The following is a 14860-nucleotide window of genomic DNA, read 5'->3' on the forward strand; positions in this document are numbered from 1 at the left end:
ACACGCAAATAACATTCTGTTACACAAATATATTTGTATGTGTTTTTTTTGTAACAGAATATTTTGTAAACATATTTTTTACCATAAATCTTGCTGTTACAATAATGAAAGTATGATGTAAGCAGAATGTCTCCCAGACATGGAAAAGTTGTCTTTTCTAAATAAAATACTCAGTAAAAATTGCATGTTGCCAAGATACACACCAAAAACTATCCAGTGCTGTATAAGCTATAAACAACTGCAGATTGGACATTCTGACTTTAAAGCCTAACCCAATTTTTTTTTTTTAATTCGTTTTTGAAGGAATAGATCCTCTTTTTCATTTGTGGTTTGTGTTCCCATGAACGATATTTACCCTAATTTACTGTAAGAGCAGAAAGTGATGAGAGAATATCCAGTTGGCGAACTGATACAAAACACTATTTTTTACAGTAAAAATGCACAAGGGTAAAAATAAAATTGTCAGATCATTACGGTGTCTTCCGGTCTCCCCGATAGATGCTCGTTATTTTTGTCCTGCTATACAGAGACAGGCAGAGATAAAATATGGCCAACAATATCATGGACAGTAAGTATTTATTTCCCAAGATAACAAAAAAAATGTCTGGAATTGGGCTTTAACAGAAAACCATTGATCAGTGTTATTATTTAAATACAAAATCTGAATTTATAACAGGATTACAAAATTAGACAATTCCTCTAAACCACTTTGATGCTATTTACATGTATTAAAAAAAAAAAAAAATGAAGAAAAACTCTATAAAAATCTCATAGCATCTTGCTAATAATGGCAGTTAACAAGTACCAAGTACTTTTCAGTTCAGGAATGAGTCCCATTAGAATAGTTTGACTCTCCCTGGTTGGGATGAGGAGGGGGAGGAGGAGGGGGAGGTGGTGGGGGCTGATGGTAATTCTGCATATAGGAAAAATGCATATTTTGTTCAGGCCAAACCATGTTCGGAGGAGGAAAAGGAGGAGTAGGGTAATTCTGCATATTTTGATAGTGTCCATAGAAATGAGGAGGTGGAGGTTGGTGACCATTATTTGCATAGGTCATAGAATAATCTTGAGGACCAGTATTATGGTAGGCGTAATGTTGGTGCATATGTGGTCCCGGAAACTGCGGTGGAAAGTACTGCTCTTGATGTTGTCTAAATGTATTTACATGCATGTGAGAACCTCGCCCACTGGAGAAGCGTGGTGCAGAACCATTTCTTGAGTAGGGTCTTGAAAATTTCTGGCCCCCATAATTCTGGTTAGACTCCTGTGAAGATGCTGTTTTGAAGGGAAAAAAAAAAAAAAAAAAAAACTTACTGTTAACAATATTTTAGGAATGTGCTTTTAAAAACGCAACTACGAAGTCAGAATTTTTCAACTGCATCCTTCAACATACCACCAACAGTACACACACTCAACACTTCTAGGAAAGAACATCTAGAGTGTATAGCGAACCACCAATTGCAAAACTTTTTTATCTTTTAGGTTTGTGAAGGGTCCTGGAAAACCTGCCCTGGAGGACTGATTTCAGAAAGGCCGAGTTAAGTATCAAGTTTTTTTTGCAGGCAAACTAAACAGGGGTTTAAGCTGTTATTTTGAGGGGAACCCATGGGGACAGAATTATAAGTGATGTCACAGTGTTTTTTTGTTTTTAAAAGGGGGAGGCTCTGGGGCATCCCTACACAGTCCCTGGCCTTAAAAAAAGGAAAGCGTTCAGTCTTTACAAGCTGCAAAATTGTTCCAAGTGACTGTCTTGTTGAGTAGTAAAACAAAATGTGAACGTCCAATCAATTTGGAAACCACGTCATTAAAACCAAACAATTGTGCTACCTGTGTTTCGAACTGAAAAGATTCTCTTCAAGTTCAAAAGACTATTTGTTAACTACTAGGGTTAAACACAGCTACTGACAAGCAGCATCTGTCACAGCCTAGAGGTGCTCACTACCCTTCTGAGAGTGTTGATCGCTGGACTGATTACAAACATTATCCTGTTAAGGTGGATATGTAGTGTTGAGCAGCCCATAGATGACTACTTTCTTACTCTCCACCGTGGGAAGCCTTCCTGGCCAGCAGAACGCAATGATTACTGCTAGCGGCTACAGCTGCAGGCATTAAATGGAATGTAGTAAATCCAATAGAATTGTTGTACCCAAGTCGACTTATGGATCAGCCTACCCATATGTTAAATGAATCTCGGCCGGGCCCTGCTGAATCGGCCGAAATTTGATCCATGTGGGGCTGGCCTTGCTTTTGTGAGTGCAACTCCTATTGAGTGTTTATTATGCTTTTATTTAATAAATCGTTTTTACTTACTCCACTACGAAAGCCCTCCTTCACTGCAGTTTTTACACTGTTATTCAGATACCTTTTATGGTCATTTCTGCAATGTTTCCAGCTGGCTGTATCTGATTTCTCAGCACTAGAGCTAGTTTTTCATTGTACAGGAAGTCCTCGAGTTACGAACACAATAGGGACTGTAGGTTTGTTCATAAGTCGAAGTTGTTCTTAAGTCGCAACACTGCATTTGTAAGTGTACTGCAGTATGGGATGTGTCCGGAGGTATCCAGGACCAGCGTGGAGCACAAGTGGCCGGCATTTGAGGCCGTTCGTAACTCAGGGACTGCCTGTATAGTAAGGGGTGTTTTTTTTTTTTTTTTGCAAGACAGATTTGTTTAAACCCATCTATGCATGCAATTGAGAGATACATACATACACACATAGATAGATAGAGATTATATATATATATATATATATATATATACACACACACACACACACAGTGGGGACGGAAAGTATTCAGACCCTCTTAAATTTTTCACTCTTTGTTACATTGCAGCCATTTGCTAAGATCATTTAAGTTCATTTTTTTCCTCATTAATGTACACACAGCACCCCATATTGGCAGAAAAACACAGAATTGTTGACATTTTTGCAGATTTATTAAAAAAGAAAATCTGAAATATCACATGGTCCTAAGTATTCAGACTCTTTGCTGTGACACTCATATATTTAACTCAGGTGCTGCTCAGGTGATTTCTTCTGATTATCCTTGAGATGGTTCTACACCTTCATTTGAGTCCAGCTGTGTGACTATACTGGTTGGACTTGATTAGGAAAGCCACACACCTGTCTATATAAGACCTTACAGCTCACAGTGCATGTCAGAGCAAATGAGAATCATGAGGTCAAAGGAACTGCCTGAAGAGCTCAGAGACAGAATTGTGGCAAGGATCTGGCCGGGGTTACAAAAAATTTTTGCTGCACTTAAGGTTCCAAAGTGCACAGTGGCCTCCATAATCCTTAAATGGAAGACATTTGGGATGACCAGAACCCTTCCTAGAGCTGGCCGTCCGGCCAAACTGAGCTATCGGGGGAGAAGAGCCTTGGTGAGAGAGGTAAAGAAGAACCAAAAGATCACAGTGGCTGAGCTCCAGAGATGCAGTCGGGAGATGGGAGAAAGTTGTAGAAAGTCAACAATCACTGCAGCCCTCCACCAGTCGGGGCTTTATGGCAGAGTGGCCCGACAGAAGCCTCTCCTCAGTGCAAGACACATGAAAGTCCGCATGGCGTTTGCTAAAAAAACACCTGAAGGACTCCAAGATGGTGAGAAATAAGATTCTCTGGTCTGATGAGACCAAGATAGAACTTTTTGGCCTTCATTCTAAGAGGTATGTGTGGAGAAAACCAGGCACTGCTCATCACCTGTCCAATACAGTCCCAACAGGTATTTTTCGGCTGCAGGGACAGGACGACTGGTTGCAATCGAGGGAAAGATGAATGCGGCCAAGTACAGGGATATCCTGGATGAAAACCTTCTCCAGAGTGCTAAGGACCTCAGACTGGGCCAAAGATTTACCTTCCAACAAGACAATGACCCTAAGCACACAGCTAAAATAACGAAGGAGTGGCTTCACAACAACTCCGTGACTGTTCTTGGATGTCCCAGCCAGAGCCCTGACTTAAACCCAATTGAGCATCTCTGGAGAGACCTAAAAATGGCTGTCCACCAACGTTTACCATCCAACCTGACAGAACTGGAGAGGATCTGCAAGGAGGAATGGCAGAGGATCCCTAAATCCAGGTGTGAAAAACTTGTTGCATCTTTCCCAAAAAGACTCATGGCTGTATTAGATCAAAAGGGTGCTTCTACTAAATACTGAGCAAAGGGTCTGAATACTTGTGATATTTCAGTTTTTCTTTTTAATAAATCTGCAAAAATGTCAACAATTCTGTGTTTTTCTGTCAATATGGGGTGCTGTGTGTACATTAAATGAGCGCTTAATTGTGTTATCCTGGTGCGGTTATCTACTATTATTCAACTGTGTGAAACATAATTTGTTACTTATATAGGCTAGACTGTTAATTACATAAATTAATTATACAGACACATTTTCAGATAAATTAGTTCATTCATCCCTGGGTGTTTTTTTTTTCCCATCTTGAATGCTACCAACTTAAACTTTTCATCAACATACACCCCTATGCTGGCCAAAAAAACTTAAAAATTATTTTTTTGGCTGGAGCTACACTTAAAAAAAAATGTACTTGTGCCGACTTACAAACAAATTCAACTTAAGAACAAACCTACAAACCCTATCTTGTTTGTAACCCGGGGACTGCCTGTATAGAGTGCTAGCAAGCAATTCTTTTTATGCCAATCAAAGCCCAGAGTAAAGTCTGAACTTCCTTTGTATACCTTGCTTTGAATCAATGTTTTTATGGCAGCCATGCAACTAGTATTTTCAGGAGGAAACACTTGTACTTTCTACATGACCGGTTTACTTCAGATTAGAGCTGCACGATTCTGGATAAAATGAGAATCACATTTTTTTTTTTTTTGCTTAAAATAAAGATCACGATTCTCCCACAATTATTAATAACTTTAAAGATTTACAATCCCTGAACATTTGGTTTTCAAACAACATGGCAGTAAAATAAAGACAGAATACTCTGCTCCAATTTTAAATTTAAAGAAACGTAATGAAAAATAATTTAATGTGTAAAGAAATAAAACAATTACCATTAAAGTTATATCAGGGTCTTTTTTTTTTGTAAGTACTCGCCGATTACTGATACCTACCACAACTTTGTTTACATTTCAGTAATCAGCAATGGTACAAAGCATTGAACAGTTATTTTACAAATTAAATATTTTTTATTTTGCACTTTTTTAAATGAGAAACGTGTAAATAGATGTTAAAGCTGTAAAAATAACAAACAAAGCATAAAAAAAGCTTTAATATTAATAGCTTATAAAACAGAAGTGAATAAAAAAAAAAAATAAAAATCAGCAGGAAAATAATAATTACATGGAGAAGGTGATTAAGGAGTTAAGGCTGACTAGGAGTAAATTAAGGCTACTTTCACACTGAGGCGCTTTACAGGTGCTATAGCGCTAAAGATAGTGCCTGTAAAGCACCTCTGCTTTCATACTGGAGCGGTGCGCTTGTGGAACGTAAAAAAAAAAAAAAAAGACCTGCAAGCAGCATGTTTGCAGTGCTTTAGGAGCGGTGTATACACCGCTTCTAAGCGCCCCTGCCCATTGAAATCAATGGGCAGCGCCACCGTAGTGCCTGCAAATCGCTTCTGCAGCGGCGCTTTTAACCCCTTTTCGGTTGCTAGCGGGGAATAAAAGGGCCCCGCTAGCAGCCAAAAAGCGCCGCTAAAATGACAATAAAGCTTTACCGCCGACGCCCCCAACACCCCAGTCTGAAAGTGCCCTAAGAGTTAATAAGGGTTTAAACAGAGGAACAATTTGATAAAAAAAATAAATACATTTTTGTTTTACTTGACAAGGTTGTTTTAAACTGACTTAATTTGCAGAACAAAGTTCATCCCTTTGACCTGTAAATGAATAAACCGAAAGATACAATGTTTCATTTCATCTGTCTCTTTCAGCACTGAGCAATGTTGTTGATAAATATTGCTAAGGATAAAAACAATGTGTCTGCGCTAGAAGAAATCGCTACACTCAAAGTGCAGTATTAATAAACATAAACAACATAAGTGTTGATATAAATGTGCATGCGTGAAAATACCCCTAGGTGCTAAGGTATAAAGTGCACAGTGCTATGTAAAACACAGAATGTGAGTGATCAAACAAAACAACATATCAATTAAAATATCAAATAAAAATGCAAGAGGATATAACAAATAGTGAATAAATGAAGTCCAAAATCGTGTGTATCCAATGATATAAAAGTGCCCAAATAAATTAGTCCAAAGATTTGGTGAATTTCACATATCCTATCTTCCAAAATGTGCCACCAAGAAACATGCTGTGGTGTCTTCCAGCCGCCCCCACAGGTGTATATGCTCACCTTCCTATGTGTGACACAGCGATTAAACTATGTCAAACAAAGCCTTGGAGCCACTCCTGTGCTCATTAGGAACCAGCTGTGCAAACTTCCAATGTTCTCAAATGGAGATGGTTTATGCAAGAGAAAAAAACTCCATAGCGCAATATGTAGGTATAAAGGATTTTAATCAAATAATTAACTCCCTTAGCTGGGGTACTCACATATTGTGGGTGCGTGAGTGCACCATCCTTAACAAGCATAAAACGGTCAATCTCTCGGTGTGGCGTGCGGTGTGGCGTATGTAACGAAAAACTCCTTCTCTCTCTCTGCCGACAGCTCCGTCCAGGCCCCTCCCCTGGACGGAGCTGTCGGCAGAGAGAGAGAAGGAGTTTTTCGTTACATACGCCACACCGCACGCCACACCGAGAGATTGACCGTTTTATGCTTGTTAAGGATGGTGCACTCACGCACCCACAATATGTGAGTACCCCAGCTAAGGGAGTTAATTATTTGATTAAAATCCTTTATACCTACATATTGCGCTATGGAGTTTTTTTCTCTTGCATAAACCATCTCCATTTGAGAACATTGGAAGTTTGCACAGCTGGTTCCTAATGAGCACAGGAGTGGCTCCAAGGCTTTGTTTGACATAGTTTAATCGCTGTGTCACACATAGGAAGGTGAGCATATACACCTGTGGGGGCGGCTGGAAGACACCACAGCATGTTTCTTGGTGGCACATTTTGGAAGATAGGATATGTGAAATTCACCAAATCTTTGGACTAATTTATTTGGGCACTTTTATATCATTGGATACACACGATTTTGGACTTCATTTATTCACTATTTGTTATATCCTCTTGCATTTTTATTTGATATTTTAATTGATATGTTGTTTTGTTTGATCACTCACATTCTGTGTTTTACATAGCACTGTGCACTTTATACCTTAGCACCTAGGGGTATTTTCACGCATGCACATTTATATCAACACTTATGTTGTTTATGTTTATTAATACTGCACTTTGAGTGTAGCGATTTCTTCTAGCGCAGACACATTGTTTTTATCCTTAATACTTTGCACGAATATGGAACGTGACTGAGTGTTTGCAGCTGGTCTCCACTGTTCACTTATCATTCTGTAGGCATTTATCCGTAAGTGGCTCGCAGGGTTTTGCATATAATTTTGATAAATATTGCTAGCTGCTTTTTTTGACAGCTGTGAGCAGGGGAACTAATCTGCACTTTTTACATGAATCGTGAAAATGCTGGATTAAGATCGTGTGTTTGTGTGTAGGGGGGGTCAAATCGACATTAAAAATCTTTTAACGATTAATTGTGCAGCGCTACTTCAGATGTAACCCAGTCACAAACTCAGGCAAAACATAGTGAACAAATGAAAGAAACTGCAGAAGTAGAAGTTGGCTTCAGAAAAAAAAAAAAAAAAAACACACTTACCAAAACCAAATGTGTAGATCCAGGCATCTGAATTTAAATGCAAATTTCTACTTTTTGATATTAACCCTTTCATGACTAAGCCTATTTTTGAAATTTGGTGTTTACAAGATAAAATCGATATTTTTTGCTAGAAAATTACTTAGAGTTCCCAAACATTATATATATTTTTTTAGCAGGGAATCTAGAGAATAAAATGGCGATTGTTGCAATATTTTTTATCACACGGTATTTGTGCAGCGGTGTTTTAAACGCAAATTTTTGGAAAAGGGACACTTTCATGAATTTTAAAAAATCCAAACAGTAAAGTTACCCCAATTTTTTTGTATAATGTGAAAGATGATGTTACGCCGAATAAATAGATACCAAACATGTCACCCTTTATAATTGCACGCACTCGTGGAATGGCGACAAACTACGGTACCTATGAATTTCCATAGGCGACGCTTTAAAAATTTTTTACGGTTACCAGGTTTAAGTTACAGAGGAGGTCTAGGGCTAGAATTATTGCTCTCGCTCTGACGATTGCGGCGATACCTCACATGTGTGGTTTGAACACCGTTTACATATGCGGGCGCAACTTCCGTATGCGTTTTCTTCGCTGCACGAGCTCGCGGGGACAGGGGCACTCTAAAATTTTTTTTTTTTTTTTATTTATTTTTTTACTTTATAAATTGTGTTTTAAAAAATTTTTTTTTTTTTTTTTACTTTTATTGCTGTCACAAGGAATGTAAACATCCCTTGTGACAGTAATAGGTGGTGACAGGTACTCTTTATGGAGGGATGGGGGGTCTAAAAGACCCCCCATCCCTCCTTTACACTTCACAGTATTCAGATCGCCGAAAACGGTGATTCTGAATACTGTGTACTTTTTAAAATTCGGCGCCATTGGCAGCCGAGTAAACGGGAAGTGACGTCATGACGTCGCTTCCGCGTTTACAACAAGAAGGCTGGAACGAAGCCGCTCACAGCTTCGTTCCAGCCCACTCCCAGCCGCCGAAGGTACCCGATTGGACACCGGGCCTCCCGATCACACGGGAGGCCCGGTAACAGCGGCAGGAGGGGGGGGGGATGTCCCCTCCCGCTCCTCCGGTATAACAACCGAGCGGCTTTTAGCCGCATCAGTTGTTATACACGGGTAGCCGATCGCCCGCTGTAAACAACGGTACCGGGATGATGCCTGCAGCTGCGGGCATCATCCCGGTATAACCCAAGAAAGCCGAGTACGCATATCTGCGTACGGTACGCGGGAAGGGGTTAAGTCAAGCTTAACCACAACACTCCCTATTTGTGCTGTCATGTGACAGGTGGAGTCCCTGAGTACTAGGGAAATCTTTGGAGGTAAAAACAATCTAGGCTGACCCACAGGAATAATAGATATTTGTACATTTGCTTTAGCTGTTTGTTCCTAGATCTACTAATTTTGACATACAGTTTTAAGCAAAATTTAACATCTAGTGATGTATGGTTGTTACAATATATGCATTAGAATGCATTGCCAAGGTGCATGAAAGGTTTACAAGAGAATGTCACAACTTTAATTAAAATAAAAATTGCAGCAAGAAAAAGAATTGTACAACCCCAATTGCACAAATATTGGGGATGCTCTCTCTCATAAACCCTCCTTTATTCACAAAGTTTAAACATTTGATATGTTTTAACTTAGAAAATGTACCATTTTGAGAAAAAGAACTCGGTAACTGAAATTAATAGAAGAAACATGTCAAAAGAGTTGAGACAGGGTCATGTTTACCACGGTGTTGCATCCCCTTTTTTGATAGCACTCTGTAAACGTTTGGGAACTGGAGATCGGTTGCTGAAGTTTTGTGAGAGGATTGCTGTCCCATTCTTGCCCGATATACTAACTGCTCAACATTCCTCAATCTTTTGTTATACTTTTTATTTCAAGATGCACCAAATATTTTCAATTGGTGAAAGGTCTGGACTGCAGGCAGGCAAGTTAAGCACTCCTCTACTACGAAGCCATACTGCTGTCATAAATACAGTTTAGCATAGTCCTGCTGAAATACACAAGGCCTTCCCTGAACAGACATTGGGATTTATTTATTGAAGGCAAATCCACTTTGCACTGCAAGTGCACTTGGGAGTACAGTCATTGTAGATCTGAGGGGGACATGCAAGGAAAATAAACAGCATTTTTGCTTGTACATGATTGGATGATAAAATCAGCAGAGCTTCTCCTCAGATTTACAGCAACTGCACTTGCAGTGCAGAGTGGATTTGCCTTTAGTAAATTAACCACATTGTCTTGATGGGAGCATATGCTGCTCTAAAACCTGGATATATCTTTCAGCATTAATTGTGCTTTTCCAGATGTGCAAGCTGCCCAATCCATACGCTAATGTATCCCCATACCATCAGAGATTTAGGCTTTTGGACTAAGTGCTGATAACAAGTCGATAGGTCCCCTTTCCTCTTTAGTCAAGAGGATGTGGTGCCCCAAAGCTGCCAAAAAGAATGACGAAGTTTGATTTGTCTGACCACAGAACACTTTTCCACTTTACAAAAGGCCATTTTAAATGAGCTTTGGCCCAGAGAAGATGGCGCTATTTCTGGATATGGCTTCTTTCCATCATAGAGCATACACTTGCATTGTAGATGGCACAGCAAACTGTGCTCACAGACAGTGATTTTTGGAAGCATTTCTGAGCCCATGCAGTGATGTCCATCACAGAATCATGCCTGTGCCATCTGAGGGCCTGAAGATTATGGGCACCCAATATTTTGTTTTGGCCTTGTCCACAGAGACTTTTTCAGATACCCTGAATCTTTTGATAATATGAACTGTAGATGATATATTTAAAATCTTTACAATTTTACAGTGAGGAACATTATTCTGGAATTGTTCTTTAGATGCAGCTTTTCAGATTGAAGAACCTCTGCCCATCTGAGACATTTTGACTCCGTACAATGGTTTTTTTAAACCCAATCATGTTACTGACCTGTTTCCAATTAACCGAGTGAGTTACAAAAGTACCACTTACATGCGGTACTACATAGGTGATCCAATCAGGTCCGTCCGTCAGTTTTTTAGATGGTCCAAGTAACCATATGGACCAGCGGGTGTAAACAGACTTGTGTCAGTTTATACCTGCCTACATCCAATCTGATCCAGTCAAGAAAAAAAAAAAATCAAAAATAAGGGGATCTGCCCCATCAGTCTAAGTGGATTGATCAGAAGGCAGTTGGATGTAAACTGACAGCCAGTCTGTTTACACCTGGCCGCCCATAGAGCAGAGTGGGCTTTGTCCGTGTCTGCTCTGCGGAAACTGAGCAAATCAGATTCTGCCCAGTGTGAAAGGGGACTTACTTTGCCAGCTTTTTGTTGCCCTGTCCCAACTTTGGGACGTGTTGCTGCCAGCAACTTCAAAATATTTTTTTTTCGTAAACTGGTACAATTTATACATTTGATAGGTTTTCTATTGTGAATAAAACATGGGTTTACGAGATTTGAAAATCATTGCATTCTGTTTTTATGTAAATTTTACACCTACCTGTCCTGCTCCCAGTGCTGGCAATCTTTTCTGTATTTGGGAGATACCACTGTCTAAAGAATCTTTTGCACCCTACACTTGCTGGGAGGGTGGGATGCCTGGGATCCCCACTGCACTCTTCGGTTCCATCCACTGACCTTTCACTAAAAGGACAGAGATAAATGTCAAGGCCGTCAGGTGGAACCACAGCACACAGCAGAGAAACAGGTATCCGGTACACCCAGAAGTGTCTCTGATGCAGGAATTTTTTTTTTTTTTTACCAGCAGTTAGCAGCATGGGGACAGCGATAGGCAAGTACTGTACTAAATCCTTTTTTCATGAATCTTTCTAAACCATTTGTATTCCTGGCATACAAATATGGCTCTTGACAAACTGACGATAATATAATCTGAAACTGTCAAGACGACACTTTAGTTGGATGTCACAGAAAATTAAATAGACATGGTGTTGAGTCTCTACAACAGCGTGAAACCTACAGAAAGCTGCAGCTTTTATCCTTAGTGTGTTTCCTGTATCATTTCTATATCTGATGGAGTGCAAGGCACAAATATCTGTTCATAATATATACAATAGTCCAAGGGAAAAAAAAAAAAGTTTTATCCCTAACAATCAGCAGGTTACGGTCATACAGAAACAAGGTATTGGTTACTGAAAAGATATTTCAAAGGGTACATATTAATATGCACAGAAAATCTCCCATTTAAATAAAGATGAATTTGTACAAACAGATTAAAAATGCATCATTTAAATGTGTCACATTATGTAGTTACCATGGCAATATGACATCTATGCACAACTTTCTATTTTAAAATACTCATATTCCAGATGACAGGGCTGTTTTCCTGTCAAGATTTTTTTCTCTTTTTAAATGCACAAGACAAAGCTTTCTTGAATTGTATGCTGGGTAAATTGGTTGAAAAGAAAGACAATATGTAAACTTATGGATGAACTTGAAGAAATTATGCACTCGTTAATTTAATTGTTTAATAAAAATGTTAAAAGCATCTTTAGATTAATCTCTCTAGACATAGGAAGTAGGGGTGCAACGGATCAAAAAAATCACGGTTCGGATCGTTCCTCGGATCAGAGTCACGGATCGGATCATTTTCGGATCATTTTCGGATCAACAAAAAAAATATATATCCACATCTCCCCCACTGTAATATATCCACATGTTCCCCACTGTAATATATCCACATCTCCCCCCACTGTAATATATCCACATGTCCCCCCCACTGTAATATATCCACATGTCCCCCCCACTGTAATACATCCACATGTCCCCCCCACTGTAATACATCCACATGTCCCCCCCACTGTAATACATCCACATGTCCCCCCCACTGTAATACATCCACATGTCCCCCCACTGTAATACATCCACATGTCCCCCCACTGTAATACATCCACACGCCCCCCCCCCCCCCCACTGTAATACAGCCACACGCCCCCCCCCCCTCCACTGTAATAAAGCCACACGCCCCCCCTCCACTGTAATACAGCCACACGCCCCCCCCCCCCCACTGTAATACAGCCACACGCCCCCCCCCCCCCTCCACTGTAATAAAGCCACACGCCCCCCCTCCACTGTAATACAGCCACACGCCCCCCCGCACTGTATACATTACAGTGCTGTTAGTCTGACCTGTTAAGAGAAGCCGGCGCCGCCAAGCCAGCCGCCGGACCCACGAGTTGAGGGCGGGGTGATGACGTCAGCACGCAGCTGAGCCCGCCGGGTGTACCAAGATGGCCGCGGCTCCGGAGCTAGGCCGAAGCCGCGGCCTTTCCTAAAACCCGAGGCCGCGGAGCGCTCCGCGGATCGCGGGTGTACCGATCCGAACAGCCTGGCCCGTTCGGATCACGGATCGGTGACGATCCGTTGCACCCCTAATAGGAAGCCATATAATTGTAGAGAAAACCTACTGATGGTAACAGTTTACAGCAAAACATCTTTTTTTCAAATCCATGTGAACTTTATCTACGTACAATCTTTTTCTAGGTTAAGGCTTTACAGATTTTTGTATGTATTAGTTAATTTATTGCATTCTAGAGCTGTCCAATAGACATGCTATGGGTCTTAAATTTTAACTCAGCAGTTCTTTGCTAAAGGTCCTGACACCTAGTTCAGAGCTGTTGGAACAATTCACTGTGGTAGGCATTTTAGCGCATTACATGGCTCCATTTTTTGTATGAACTTTATTTAAAACATACAAAGTGTACACTTCATTCATGGCAATGTACAGCAGTGTGCTGCATTGCTTGTTCCTAAATACTTAAAGTAATTGTACAGGTAAAAGGTTTTTTTAATTTAATGGATTCTTTGCATTAAGATAGAAAGCCTGTGTGCAGCAGCCCCCAGCCCCTCTAATACTTACCTGAGCCCCATCTAGATCCAACGATGTTGTAGGAGTATCTCAGCTGCCTGGAACTCCCCTCCTCATAGGCCGAGACAGCAGCGTGGCACCATTGCCTCCCGCTGCTGTTAATCAAAGTCAATCAGCCGATGAGGAGAGAAATGGCGTGAGGCCTGGTCTCGGCTCCATGTCAGGGAGCTGTGGCTCAGCTCGGGTGCCCCCCATAGCAAGCTGCTTTCTGTGAGGGCATTCAACAGGAGGTTGGGGCCAGGAGCAACGAAGAGGGACCCAAAAGAGGGGGAACAGGGCTGCTCTGTGCAAAACCACTGCACAGAGCAGGCAAGTATAACAGGTTTGTTATTCTTAACAAAAAAATAAACAGGAGACTTTGTTATCACTTTAAATTTGCAAACAAACATCCCCCCACCCCAAATTTCATTGCTAGTTTATAAAAAGCAGTGTTATCCTTGTTATAACAGAAATAGACACATAAACTACTTTAATAGGATAATCATTTTTAAAGTTACTGTAACACTTACATGTTTTTTCTTTTTCTGGTTTCTGCTTCTTTTTCCCTGGATTTTGGGATTTCTTCTTCTGCTTTGCTGCTTTTTCCTTTTCATCATCACTGTAATCCAATGCCTACAGAAGATGAAACTGGCTGCATAAAAAGTATTTTTTTTTTTTTTATCTCATCACAGATAGGCATCCAAAACACACTGGAAAGGGTACGCTTTAGGCCCAAAATCGGAAGTTAAATTTTGTACAACGATTTGCCGATTTTCGGATCATTCGTACGGTGCTTTCCACAGCCAATTCTAATTTTTCATCCAACAAAAGCTGGATGTGCAGACTATAACATTTGTCGTACGTGAACTCAACATCAGATTTTGTTTAATTAGCACAATTATTGTCCTCAAAAAATTGTAAGAGCAGGACTACGCATGCTCAGAAACAAAAGAACACATACAAAACTATTCAACACATTACGTCACTTCTGAAGTTGTATTCTGTTACATGAAAATTTTCGTATGGTGAGTAACCTCTTCGCTTGCGACATGAGACTAGCATGCAACAAAAAACGGACAAACAGTTGTCCAAAAATCTGATCGTGTGTACGAGGCTTTAGGACATGTTCAGAAAAATGGACTAGGAGTGAACCACAATAATTAGGGAGAGGAGTTCATATTCAAAGACTAGGAGGATATTATCGGGAAAATAAGGGGGGAGTGCAGAGGA

General features: G+C 40.4%; 1 protein-coding gene across 1 annotated transcript in view; it reads right to left on the reverse strand.

Annotated features, from left to right (window-relative positions):
* Positions 1-559: 559 nt before the first annotated feature.
* The window catches only part of NAF1 (nuclear assembly factor 1 ribonucleoprotein), a 107742-nt gene continuing 93441 nt past the window's right edge, over positions 560-14860 (reverse strand). The window contains exons 8-9 of the mRNA XM_073606032.1: positions 14161-14263; positions 560-1275 (exon numbers count right to left, since the gene is read on the reverse strand). Of these exons, the coding sequence (XP_073462133.1) occupies positions 821-1275; positions 14161-14263 (558 nt within the window). The 3' untranslated portion in view covers positions 560-820. The remainder of the gene's footprint in view (positions 1276-14160; positions 14264-14860) is intronic.

Source organism: Aquarana catesbeiana, linkage group LG01 (genome assembly GCF_042186555.1).
Source record: "Aquarana catesbeiana isolate 2022-GZ linkage group LG01, ASM4218655v1, whole genome shotgun sequence".
NCBI lineage: Eukaryota > Metazoa > Chordata > Amphibia > Anura > Ranidae > Aquarana > Aquarana catesbeiana.